This window comes from Drosophila eugracilis, unplaced genomic scaffold (assembly GCF_018153835.1).
Source record: "Drosophila eugracilis isolate 14026-0451.02 unplaced genomic scaffold, ASM1815383v1 contig_1104, whole genome shotgun sequence".
In the NCBI taxonomy this organism is placed as follows: Eukaryota; Metazoa; Arthropoda; class Insecta; order Diptera; family Drosophilidae; genus Drosophila; species Drosophila eugracilis.
Window position 1 is genome coordinate 455,219 of NW_024571881.1, and position 12,982 is coordinate 468,200.

The 12,982-nt window shown below is 43.4% G+C and overlaps 3 protein-coding genes across 4 annotated transcripts; 1 reads left to right on the top strand and 2 right to left on the bottom strand.

Annotated features, from left to right (window-relative positions):
• Positions 1–737: 737 nt before the first annotated feature.
• On the bottom strand, positions 738–2,045 carry LOC108109780 (eukaryotic translation initiation factor 4E1). Of its 2 annotated transcripts, none has more exons than XM_017218458.1 (6): positions 1,888–2,045; positions 1,575–1,830; positions 1,450–1,524; positions 1,294–1,393; positions 1,152–1,239; positions 738–1,089 (listed from the first exon to the last, which is right to left on the bottom strand). In XM_017218458.1, exons 1-6 carry the CDS (start codon positions 1,937–1,939, stop codon positions 920–922), a joined length of 741 nt encoding a protein of 246 aa, XP_017073947.1. In that variant the 5' UTR covers positions 1,940–2,045; the 3' UTR covers positions 738–919. The 2 variants fall into 2 exon arrangements, with proteins under 2 accessions (XP_017073947.1, XP_017073946.1); XM_017218457.1 differs by having other exon boundaries at positions 1,575–1,833.
• A 5,760-nt stretch (positions 2,046–7,805) lies between these two features.
• On the bottom strand, positions 7,806–8,423 carry LOC108109781 (vitelline membrane protein Vm26Ab). The gene is made up of 2 exons (XM_017218460.1): positions 8,360–8,423; positions 7,806–8,291 (listed from the first exon to the last, which is right to left on the bottom strand). Exons 1-2 carry the CDS (start codon positions 8,369–8,371, stop codon positions 7,920–7,922), a joined length of 384 nt encoding a protein of 127 aa, XP_017073949.1. The 5' UTR covers positions 8,372–8,423; the 3' UTR covers positions 7,806–7,919.
• Positions 8,424–11,635: 3,212 nt separating this feature from the next.
• On the top strand, positions 11,636–12,345 carry LOC108109783 (pupal cuticle protein C1B). Its single transcript, XM_017218462.1, has 2 exons — positions 11,636–11,768; positions 11,832–12,345. Exons 1-2 carry the CDS (start codon positions 11,760–11,762, stop codon positions 12,279–12,281), a joined length of 459 nt encoding a protein of 152 aa, XP_017073951.1. The 5' UTR covers positions 11,636–11,759; the 3' UTR covers positions 12,282–12,345.
• Positions 12,346–12,982: the final 637 nt, after the last annotated feature.

Consider the following 12,982-nt stretch of genomic DNA (forward strand, 5'->3'; position numbering starts at 1 on the left):
AGGCATCCTGTGCTCATATCAAGCATGATTCGCCCGGGGAGATGGGAGGGTGACATCGCCCTAAGGGTGGACAGGATACGCTTCCATTGGCACTGTCATAACCCGGTGTACAGTGTATCACGTTCCAGTCATTTGGTGGCTGCCACTTCATAATTCAATAAAACAATAAAAGCAAAATCCTTACAAATTACAGCAATCAAATCATACGAGTGTCTCATGGGCATCAGTGATGGCAGTCCTAGAAGTCCCAAATACTGCTATATTTCGGAAAAACTAAATTATTAAATATTGGAAAATATTTATATTTATATAAATTAATCTGTTATGGAAAGAGTCTGACTGAAATATCTCGTAAAACCTTATAGAAACGTATTCTAAGAGATCGCTCATCCAGAAAGCTAAACATCAGGCAAAAAATGCTGAAGCTAAACGAGCACCACTTCCTCACAAATGGAGGGGAATGCGTCCCTAGCATATTTCCATAAATTGGTCACAATTTGCTATTCGCAGCAGCAGCGCAAACAAAAGCCCCAGGAAACCGGGAAAGGACGACGCACACACATAAGCACTAGCCGCGACATGGAAGCCTCCGCTAAAGGATGGGTACAGTCGTCCAAAATTATGACGCCAAGGATAATCGTAGTAAAGCGAGGTGGTCCCTCTCCACCAGGGAATACGTGAGGCAACTCTGCTCGCCTGAGGACGCCACACGAAATGTGACCAACTAGTTTCTCTCGTCTGTTTCTCTATGCAATGCTTTATTCATGCTACAACCGCTATTCATCCCAAAAAAGCATTGGTACGTGTATAAAATGTGAGTTTGACAATTATATTAGCATATGCGTTGATTCTTTACGATCGTTGATCTAAATTTCTAGCCAAGAACTGGGCAAAGGACGATGGCTTTTCTTGGAAAGACCTACATCTTGTATATTGAATGGACATTGGGTCCGTACTGCACCATGGCATCCCTGTGCACCTGGTACTGGATCTCCATATCGCCCAGCTGCAATAGTTCCAATAGCTGCTTGATCTGCCTGCCAATGGACAGAATAGCCTGGACATTGCGTGAGTCCTTGGTCCAAAGTGCTGTTAACAAAAAGAGGACACTATAGTTTCACCCAATCAATATTAAGTGGTCATATACCCACAGAGCTTATTAGCCTTATTGCGCATGTTTATGACAACTCCACATATCTCGTCAGAATATTGGAAACACTCTCCAATCATGCACAAGAGCTAAATAGAGATATGTGTAATACATTGTGTTATATGATATATGTAATGACTTACCAAATCATGCCAGACTTGATCGATGAAGTCCTTGGAAGCCTTATCTAACAGCATAATCCAACGACCACCCTCTTTGTTGTTATCATCCTCCCACATGGGTCTAATATTAATATATATATAATATATTTAGGCGTTTTAAAGAAGTGACCTACTCACTGGATGTTCTCTTTAAACACCATATAGTCATTATATATCTTGAGATCTGATGGCGGCTTGACAAAATAGTAGACACTAAGGATGAGATTTTAATAAAAAGTTAAAGCTTTGTTATTTGTGCAGACCTAAAGAAGTCCTCAACGGTGTTGAAGCTAGTCACATCGCTGAGCATTTCAGTCCAGCTCTTTGACCGATCGTTCTCCCAGTGCCATAGAGTCCAAGTATGCTCCAGTGGATGCTTCAACGCCAAGTCGTAGTCGATGAGGCTCATCATACGGTTCAAAGAGGGCTGTACCTCTTCCTCATCTCCGCTAGTAAGTTCGACTCCATCATAAGCCACCAGGCCTTGTTCCCAATCGAGCTCTTCATATGGAACCCATTCTGCTTTTTTTTATTTTTTGGTAAAAAACTTTATATGAAACTGCTCCGGCTACTCACCAGTTTCCTCAGCATTCTGCAATACGTTGCTTTCGTAACCGGTGTAAACCATTGTTTTTTACTGCATTAATTCGATAAGCGAACTTTTTATGTTTTCCCGTTTTAGTTTTCTAAAAAACTGCTTTACTAGTATGTTGTCTCGTGCAAAGTATAAACGTTAATGAAAATCAACGAGTATTAGCTCGCACTTTGACGAATTGAATTGACAGTATTAGCGTTGCCAGATCGGTTAAGAAAAAGTTAAGCTAAGTAGTGTGAACATCTTTTTTATCAAAATCTTGTTTCGATGTATGTTTTTTTCCTGTATAGACAAAATTTCTTAGATGTGATTATCATCCAGCATGAAAAATCGAATCCAAGTCTTAAGCTTCCATTTTAAGCACTACAATATTGCAACTCCCATTCGTACATTTTGGTTGCAAAATCAAATTGAGTCGGTTAAGTACGGCCCCGAGGGTCTATCAATTGAAATGTCACGCTAATAAAATAAAATGCCACCGAGCATACGATAAATGCACGAAAATAATAAAATGTGACTCAAATGAGCGACGGCGACAGCAGCCACAGACACAAGTTGGCAACCGGAAAGGATCCGATTGGGAACAGAGTGGGGGAATCCACATTTTCTTGTCTGCTGGGGTTGCTCCTTGTGCAACAGTTTGGCCTGCAGTCAATAATCGAAATCGACTTGGGCTTGTGGCAATAAAAATTTGTCTTCGCCGCTTAAGTTGTGCGCCTTGTTGCACACAAGTTTCTGGTCCCTAGTCCTGTGGCAAGTTCACCCTCCATTTTCCACGACCCTTGCGGCGTCGGTGCAGATAATAAAATATGTGAGTCGCTACGTGGCAGCTCCTTTGGCGTTGGTAAAGTAGCTTTGGGCCCTTGTAATGTGCACCATTTGTTGCGCGGCTGGTGGTACGGTGGCTCCAACTCCAAACAAGATGCAGCTCGCCATCTCTAACTCCATCTCCAGCGGCTCGAGTGAGTTATGCTGGCCAAGTTCGGAACAAAAGTGTTGGCACTGCTCCTTGTTCTTAGTTCTCGACGCCAAATAAGTTGCCAGCCCCAATTAACTTTAAAATTCTATTTAATTTTGCTCTTAAGCAGCTTTAGTTTCGGCTCCAACTGGGAAATCCTACTTTTAGACAGGAAATATTACATTAAATCTGTTTTCTTAATTGGAAGAATAAGTTGAGACTCGATGAGTAAGATAATTATACAATTTTTGTGAGGTTACGTTCTCAGCTTTACAAAAATCAATAAAATTAGTGTCTTGTCTTGTGTAATTTATCTATTTAAAGCTAAGATTAAATAAAACTCTACGAACCCATTTAGTCCTTATATTATTTGATATTCCTGTTTATTGCCTGAATGCCATAACTGAGAATTACCTGCTGTTCAAATGGAGTTGCTGGCCCATGAATTCCTGAGAGGAAAAACTTTAATATCAACTCTTTTTGGCTTTCTCCCTAGGTAAGTCCCTGGCAAACGCGTAGCTATGCTTTGTTAGATTTGACTTTGTGAATGCGCTTCTCAGGTGGCACTTTGGCGTATACGCAATATTTTACAGCTTTTTGCACTTTGCTGGCTGAGCTGAAAATACATGGTCAGTAAATCTTTTAAAATATTGTAATGTTGAAAGAGCGTAGAAACTGTGGCGAGGGGATAGCTCACTAGCAGCTTAAGCGCTTTGAGTGCCGGAGCAGTAAAAACGCCCACAAACTACCAAGAAAGGGGCCGGAGGGGAATAGCGCGTAAATGGAGCATTCTACAAGGAGCCGAGGAGGAACCGAGGAGCCCAGGAGACCAGGACCTCATCTTGAGGCAGTTCTGTGCAGACAAGCGCATGCAAGAAATGAAAATGATTTGAGGCATTATGTTCGCTCCGGTTTTACCCCGCTTTTCTGCCCGCCATTTCTGGTTTCACTTCCGTTCGGCTGTCTGTTCTTTTCTTCTTCTTATTTTTTTTGGCTACAAAATTGCTTTGCTCCACCTTCATGTTGATTGTAAAAGATTTCAGTGCTGAGAGCACAAAGCATGCGATGATGTACGGAACGACGCACGTCGTACATTTTGCACCTTGAAGTGGCAAGCGGTGGAGGAACTCCAGCACTCCGGCAAAAAGACAGCCACATAAAACAATAAAAAGCAATGGTAAATGCCAAGGATGGGTAGCGACAACACATCCTGCAACACCTTGAGGGCAACCCAACTGACAGCAGCTTCCGGCAGCCCCCGATCTGCCCCCAACTGCCCCACTGCCACGCCTCCAGTTGCCGTTTGGCCTGCACTCCTACTTCTCACCTGGACAAAAAGATACAGATGTAGGAGGCTAAAGTATGGTTACAGAGCATGTGCAATTTATAGTCATTTTAGATATGTTTGCCCTCCTATTTTTTTAGTAATGGGATTTTTAAATATGTATAAGTTTCGATATATTATCGATTATTATTAAATCACTAATCATGATATACTAAATCTAGACAAGACATAATTAAATAATACTGTAGGTGACTGAAGGCTGCTATTATTTCGACCATAACTGTGTGTATGTGGCTGTTTGTGGTGCTAAATACTTTGGACCAAGACGCCTCTGGGCGCTGGCCACCCCAACTTGGAGCAGGAGCCATAGCTTCTATACCTTTGAAGCCTGGTAGCTTGGGGCCAGGTGAAAGTCATTTCACGCTGTGTGTAGCGCAAAAGATTAAAATAATAGCAGCGCGTAAATTAAACAGCCCGTTGGAGCCGAAGAGTAGGTGCCAGATGGGGATTTTTAAAGGGACTCGAGAAGGGGAAAAAGATGTAAGGATATAGAGCCATTGAAGTGGCAGGACCAGGACCTGCCACATTGCCATTGCCTTCACATTGCTTCATCGCATCCCTTTGTTTAGGGTCTGCGGTCTGCGCTAAGACGCTTACCTGGCACGCCTCATCCCCGTCTGCAATGGGTCCCCACCTCATCACCTGTCCTCGTCCTCCAGGACATTGCCAGCATTGCGTTGTCAGCACTTCATTTTGATCCAACATGCCGCGTGCTTCACTTAATGCGACGACTCCTGGCAGTCCGCATTTTTAAGGGGGTTGGAATGCCATTCTGGGGGTAGAGTTGAGCAGAAAGGGAAAAAGCCCGCTTCTTCATCATGCACATAACTACAAAGGCGGCTGCATTTCTTTGGCGAAAGCAGAAAACTTTCAACAGGCGACAAAAATGAAATTTTTTTGAAGTTTGGGAGTTTGTATCGAAATGGTATTACTTACATGAATAATATAAAAAACTTCCTCATTTTAAATTTGGTAATTTTACCCTATAAGATTCCTCCGGCAAGCAATTAATTACCTTTAGTACGCTTACGTTTACGAAACCTTTGTCGCCTGTCCAGCTGCTGTGCATTACACGTCACGAATGCGTGCGTATTGCGCTCCCTTTAACTACGTAGTGCTATGCGATAGGGAGAGGAATGGATTCAGGGATGAGAGATGGAGATGAGGATGCACTGATGTCCGGGAAGGGTATAGGGAGAGAGGGATCAGGATGCAGGATGAAGTGACGCAGTGATGGTTCGTTGGACTGCTACCTTCGCTGAGTGTTTTGTGGCTTGTCTTTCTTTGCTTCTTTTCGAGATCCTTGCTTAATGTTTTATGTTTGCCAGCTTTCAGCTCTTTGTTCGCCTTCGTGTCCTTAGTGTTCCTCGTCCTGTTTTTGTTATTACTGTTTTTGTTGCTGCTACAGCAAGGTACTTTGCTTTTGTTCGATGAAACGTAAAAATAGCAACAAGCAACGAAAACTCATTTTTAGACAATGCCGCATAATTCCGACGCAATGGAGGCAACGGAAGCAGAAGAGGAAGAAAAGCTAGCAGAATAAGATCCCAACGACTTTTTGTTGTAATGAGGTATTTCCGCTTTGTTGTTGCTGCTCATTTTTGCCTTATCCCCCCTCAATTTCCCCTTTAAAAACTGTAAACAATTTTGATACAATTTTCTGATTTTTTATAAACGAATTAGATTATTGAACAAAAAAGTATACAAAAATTTCTTAGTTCGTTTTCTTACTGATACTTTGAGGTAAGCCCTTGATTGCATTTACATTAATGTGCTCAGTAATTCTCTCAGTGCACATTTGTTGCGTTTTCCGAACAAAAGCAACCACAAGAAGTTTCTCACGGGCTGTCGGATTTTGTAATGAAAGTGGATGCTGGCTATACCGGCCTCATCAGGATTCTATACCCATCTTTCCCTCGCACGCAATCCTTTACCCGGCGATTATTCAAGCGCAAAATTTGCGGTAATCTGCTGGCGGACAGCTTCCAACATATGCAGAAAGTTTTCGCCCAGGGGAGACCACGAACAGGAGTACTGGAACCCAGGAATCACGCACTGCTTAAAACTTTTAACCCTTCTATGTTTGCTCCTGTTTGCCCAAAAAAACACACACATACACAAAGCATCCTGCCCTGTAAAGAAGTTGGGGAAGCCTGTTGCTGGCCAAAATGGTAGAGTGGTTTTTTTGTTGCTGGTCATTTACGGCCATTTAGCCGCATTTAACCAAGTCAACAATAAAGTCAAACATCAGGTCCTTCCTTTTTGCCTTCGTTTTTTTTGGACAAAGTTTTATTTTGGGAAAGGCAACCTTCGGAAACCAATAACTGTGAAACTTTTTAATGCAAACATTGGTCACGGCCTATATGATATTAAACTCCTTACAACCTTAACTTTCTAACATCAACAAAAAGTCAGGAAATAAGAGAAACAGCCTTTAGATGCACTGGAAAATATGAACACCCAATTAAGTACTTACATATTTAAGAAATATTTTTAGAAGAATTTGAATTTGTATTTCAATTATCTCTGCGAGAAATAGGAACTTCTTAACATTAACACACTTTTAGAATCTAACTGAATAGCACATTTCTAAAGTCATCTTTCATATCAAGGCCAGAAATCCCTCTGACCTGAATTCATTAACTAAATGTTCTTACGAATTCAACGAAATCTCTTCACTTAAGTGTTCAGCCGAGCACTTCATATGCCATTTAATAATGATTAAGTACTCGAAAGCAATGGGTCTTTGGGTGGTTGTTGGGTTTTGGATGCCTTGGTGTTGGCAAATGAGTACGGGTAAATGGAGCGCCTTATTCGAATGTCATCAAAATCATCATCACCATGCCGAGCCTCCTCCCCAGCTCAACTGAACTGTTGACGCATTTTGGTTTCAGGCCTTATTAGCGCCGGGAGTTGGCAGGCAAGTCAAGTAAACCCAAGTCGGCCAAGTCGATGGGCCCCTCAAATTGTGTCAGCATCAGGTGTCAATTTTAATTTACTGCTTCCAGCCGGGTTGTCATCTCTGATGTTTGTTTGCCTTGAGGTGGAGATGGTTTTCGGTGCTGAGGGGTTCGGAAATGGGGGCATACGATGCCAACCCATATTTTGGTGGCTTGCGGTTGATGCGGTAATTTCGGTTTTGCAGGCTTCTAGGATATATCCGAAAACTCATTGAAGCTTGCGGCTCGAGACCAACAGTTTCATCACAAATGAAAGAGGTTTTCAGCCATCCTCATTTATATGCAGCCCCATTCAGCAGCCTCGACATATAGCAATAATTGAACGCTTAGCTCAAATGGCCGCAAAAAACCGCTCGCTAATGGAGTATTTTAAATATGCGGCGGCCGACGTTGCGCATGCTAATCCATAAAAACCTATTCTGGAATGACATACAGGTCTACGGCGATTTTGAAGTCAGATGATTTGAATATCTTCTGATATTTACGGAGTTTCTAGAGTTTCTAGAATATTTAAAACATACAAAACGAGGATCAAATAATTATTAACCTTAAAAACTAATCTACAAAAATAATAGTATCACATAATTTTACAGCAAATATTTTGCGTCCGAATCCTCTCAATAATAAAAAACAATATTTAGTAGATTCTTAGAGTTTTAATTCATCACAAGTTGGGGTCTATGGAAAATAAAAGCCAAACCATGAGCCAAGCTCACGGGGCAATATTTTCCAGAGTGTTCACATGTTGATTTACTTCTTCAGCAGCAGAGGAGCGGCAGCAGCGGCAACGTAGGGACGGGCCACATAGGGCGAGCTGTAAGCCAGAGGGGCGGTGTAGGCAGCGGCGTAAGGTGCGACATAGGGGGCAGCGAAGCGGGTGTAGGGAGCGGTGTAAGCAGCAGCCAGAGGAGCAGCAATAGGAGCAGTATAGGCGGCGGTGTAGGCAGGGAACGCGGCGCTGTGGGCCACAGTGTTGGCGGTGTAGCTGGATGCGTAGGGAGCCACGTAGGCGGCACTGCCCACCACAGCCGGAGCGGTATAAGCCAGAGGAGCGGCGGCCAGAGGAGCCACGATTCCGGGCTTGGCAGCAGCCATAGCCACAACAGCGAAGAAGATAGCAGCCTAAATTTAAATTATGTGATTAGTAATTAGATATTATGAAAAGCTATTCTTAGTTCTATTAAACTTACGAATTTGAACATCTTGAATTTAGTTTGTTTTTGGATTGTCACTTGGTGGATGGCCAATGGGTTTGTGATGTCCAACAGAGAGTTCCACGGCTCTTTTATAGCCACTTACACTTTCCGAGCTGCTTGGCAATGCAGATCACGCTCTTAGATCAGCCATCGATGGCTGCCAAGTCAACGACTTTCGATTGACGTTGCGCATGCGCAATTCTTGGCCGGATCGCTACTGTTTTTTTAGTTGTCGTGGTCTAGACCTGACCATGTCTTATTTTTGGTGCGTGCCTGAGCGTCCGTTACTTCGAATCGTTTGGCGATTTGTCCCTGACCTTGGCGGCTGCAATGCATTTACAATTTAATGGATCTAGCGGGTTAAACCGCCACCGAAAAAGAGGTAGCTTAAATGGTGTGATTTATGAGTGTTATTCCAGCGCGTCATCAGGAAATTATCAAGTTATTCCGCCCCATTACTGTCTGGCCATATATTAATAGACCACAATAAATCCGGCTAATCACTACCTAATAATCCACACTCACCGCTGTCAGAAATTAATTAATAAATGTCGCAAATTGCGGGCAAAGAGCTTAAAATTCACTAATTAGAAATATCGAGTGTAGGCTGCCGTGTGTGGTAAAGCACACGGCAGAAGGATGCATCCGACACAAAACCACCCATTTCCACATACTCCACATGGAAGGCTTTTCAGGAACATACGAATACATACCATATATATCCTGATACTCCTGCAGTGGCAGTCTCACACTTGAAAAAGTGTTGAAGCGTGAATTTTGCTTAAAAATGCCAATTACGCGATTTCAGCAATGCTATGGATTGGGTGGTGGTGGCGATAAAGTTGCCAGGAAAGGGATTGCAAGAATCTCTGCTCAAAAGGGAGGCGCATTCTAGGGTATGCGGCAAAGGTACACGTAAAAAAAATTGGTGACAGATTAAAGAAACATTTACTATGGGGGTATTTCATATTTCAATAGGTTAATTTCAGCAAAGTTTTTGAATTTCTTGCAAATAAGCATTTCCCCCAAGATCAGTCATTTCAAACAGTGATATTTTTAGGGAACTAAAGTCTTGGTAACCTTTTCTCCGAGTACAACAAATTGTTGCCAGTTCTCCTTCTGGTTTGCTTTCCACCGAATGTCGATGATGATGTTGCTGGCGAAGGATTTGGCGCGCATCCTGCCGCTTCCTTCGCTCCTTTTGTGCACCTCAAGTGTTTGCCATGTGCCTGTGCATACGAGCCAGCCTATTGCCAATGTGGATGCAGTCCTTGGTGGATGTGGACGTGTATGTGGGTGTCTACTAAATGCACAATCATGCAGCCGGGAACGGGAGAGCCACGTCGAATTGAAAACTGCTCTGCAGGCAACCGCAGGCGGCAAACATATTTGTTTTGACACTTGACTTCCCTTCTGGCCACCAGGCTGCTGCTTTCATTGTCAAGTTTGTGGCAAGGACTTGCTACTGAAATTATTATATTGGTTAATCCGCCTAAAAGCTTTGATGGCACTTCTGCCGCCGCCCCTCATACCCTCTCTCTCTTTAAGCCATTTCAAGTGCAGCGCCCGCAACTCTCGAGTGGCCCAAACGGGGGACCATATCAAAGAGCAATCCCCCGGGAGCCGGGGGATGATGTATATGTATCCACGAGTGCCAGCAAGTAATTAAAAAGCAAGAAATTTCCACAAAAAGTCGCGCACAAAAATTCGCTCCGTTTGACAGGGACAAAGCTCGGGACGAGGACTTCGAAGCCAAAAGAAGTGAGCAAACACCGTTACTCGACATTGATGATATCCTTTTCTTTCATAAATAATGTGGGAATAAGTTGGCATCTCTATTCGAAGTCACAGATTGGGTGTGCCCAGATCAGTGGTCAGAAAGAATATCAGCGCGAAGAAATGAGTAGATCTATTCGAGAAGCTTCAAATAGAACGAGAAAGCGATAAGACGTAAGAAACAACAACGCGAGCGATCACCGCGGGAATATTTTATACAAAAATATAGTTTAAAATAACGAAAGTGTAAAAAACATGTAAATATATATCTTTTTTTAAATTTTACAAACCTATTACCAATCTACCCTGAAAACATTTGTTGATGCAGGGCAGCATCAAGGAACTTTGAACAAGTTGCGTGAAATATTCGCGGCACTTTTCCTTTTTTCCCTGCCCATTCCCAGACTGAGTTGCTGGCCCAAGTTGAGTTTATTGCCGTAATAAAGGCGCAACTGCCTCTGACTTGGCCGGGGTTATGTCTGCATCAGGATCAGGATCTGAGAGGGCGGTGGCTATGCGACAAGGAAGGCGGAGGGGGCAGCAGCAGCTGTGCGTGCGCGTTAATGCGTCGTTTAAGTGCCGTAAAAAGCGAACGGCACACATGACACCCACATCCCATCTCGCAAAAGGCCTAAGCCGTATCCATATCCATGGGCCCTCATCAAGATGAAGTCTATTAAAAAATTTCTGGTTTGAATTCGTCTAGAAAATTCCAGCGACATTTGGAACCAGCAAAAGAAGGGGCGGCTGCCTTTAAGTGGTTTCCACAAATTATTCATAGGAACAAAGCAGTTTCTGCTGGGGGAAAGAAGAAAGAAAGAATGTGGGGAACCTCCGAAAAGATTGCTAAGGGTGGCTAAAAGTTTTATCGAACTTTGAGTGTTTTTCGGATTCAAATTAAAATATTTAGCTTTTATCGAACTTTGAATGCAGAATTTCAATTCAGTTTCTTAACTTTGGTAAACTTTTGTTTTGGAATAAAAAAAGAACAAAAATGTAGAAATTAAATGTAAACCGATATCAGATCATTCATGTAAAAGCCCAATAAATTTTGTATGTACAAAATTAAATACATGTTAGAAGTAAATCATTTAAGAAGATTAAATTAAGAAGTCACAACCTTTATTTACCACCACTACCCTATTTCATCATCAAAATCAAGGAAATTCCTGCATAACTCTTCATTTCCCGAATAATTGAGGTATCCATCAAAATCATCAGACATTTGAATGGCCTCCTCCTCAAGTGGGATTCTGCGATCATAATTGGTTTACGGCCTTTGTTCCGCGTTGTGGGCTGACGCATTTCAATTACTCAGCCACCGGTTACAAAGTCAAATCGAATTAGGCCCGGCACGTGCCAAGTGTGCGTGTGCACCAACAATGGATAGGATAGGTTCGGATCGGATTGGCTTGGCATAACCTGGCTTGGCCCACTAAACTGGAACGGAGTCAAAGACTTTGAGCTGCGATGTCAGCGATGCCAGCTGCATGGGTAAACGCGGCCTTCGCTTTCTAGTAGCAGGCTACTATATAAACTGGCCAGTTCGATCAACTAAACATCAAATCAAGCTCACAGCTCTAAGTAGTCACAACTACCAAACAAAAAACCAATCAACATGAAATTCGTAAGTGCTTGGAAGACTGAAGATTTTAAGGATTAATTAATTAGAATATATTTTAATCCATAGTTCGCCGTCTGCTTCTTCGCTGTTGTGGCTGTGGCTGCTGCTAAGCCAGGAATCGTGGCTCCTCTGGCCGCCGCTCCTCTGGCTTATACCGCTCCGGCTGTGGTGGGCAGTGCCGCCTACGTGGCTCCCTACGCCTCCAGCTACACCGCCAACACTGTAGCCCACAGCGCTGCTTTCCCCGCCGCCTACACCGCTCCAATTGCTGCTGCCTACACCGCTCCCATCGCCGCGCCCGTTGCTGCCGCTTACACCGCTCCGGTTGCCGCTGCTTACGCCGCCCCTGCTGCCTACACCGCTGCCTATACCGCTCCCGTGGCTGCAGCCTACACTGCCCCCATTGCCCGTTATGCCGCCGCCACCCCCTTCGCTGCTCCCATCGCCGCCCCAGTAGCAGCCGCCTACACCGCCCCTATCGCCGCAGCCGCTGCCCCCGTCCTCCTCAGGAAGTAAGCAGTCCGTCTACGAATCCCATCTTGACCGATTTGTGTAAATAAAGAAATGTATATACCACGAATCCAAGCATTTGTTTTCTTTATGAAATTAATTTTTTATATAATACTATTATTATTTAACTTAAAGTTATCAATAATTGGTTTATAAACCCATTTGTTTGTTCCACAATCTACACTCTACTTTAGGTTAGGATAATCACCTATTTATGGGAGTGTTTTCTTGTTTAGCCATATAAAATGTAGTTAGTGTACAATTTCCCCATCCCGCTATGCAATATTCCCTAACAAAATGAACTCCTTTGGCTTTGGGCAGCGATGGAGAGCAATTTGTACTTCGCGTTTTCCACTCGGTTCAGTTCAGCTTAGTTCTTATCGAAAGCCAGGCATCTGGCGACCCCCTTTTCCCGGTTTTCCCGCTTTTCCACATTTTCCTTTCCATCGGCACCTAGGCGGCAAGTCTGCGCTTTGCCTTGGCCAGGATTAAACTTTCCATTTAAAAGGATTTCTTTTCTATATGAAATATGCTTCCTTTCAGCGCTTCCTGCGCTTTCCCTCCAAGCAATTTTTTTTTTATTTTGCCCCATCCGCAGCCAGCGGCTCCAGTCAAGTTTTCTGCTTGACTTTGTCCTGCGCGTTGAAAGGGCCGAGTGGAGCCTTCTGCCCCTCGGCAGTATCCTGCTGCTCCTTATCATAACTTTG

Bases quoted from the DNA above. Each gene is read 5' to 3' on its own strand.
- LOC108109780 (XM_017218457.1), bottom strand. From the start codon at position 1,939: ATGGTTTACACCGGTTACGAAAGCAACGTATTGCAGAATGCTGAGGAA. The intron at 1,525-1,574 runs GTCTGCACAAAT...TCTCATCCTTAG, and splicing joins ACCGTTGAGGACTTCTTTAG to TGTCTACTATTTTGTCAAGC. The intron at 1,240-1,293 runs GTAAGTCATTAC...ATCTCTATTTAG, and splicing joins ATCAAGTCTGGCATGATTTG to CTCTTGTGCATGATTGGAGA.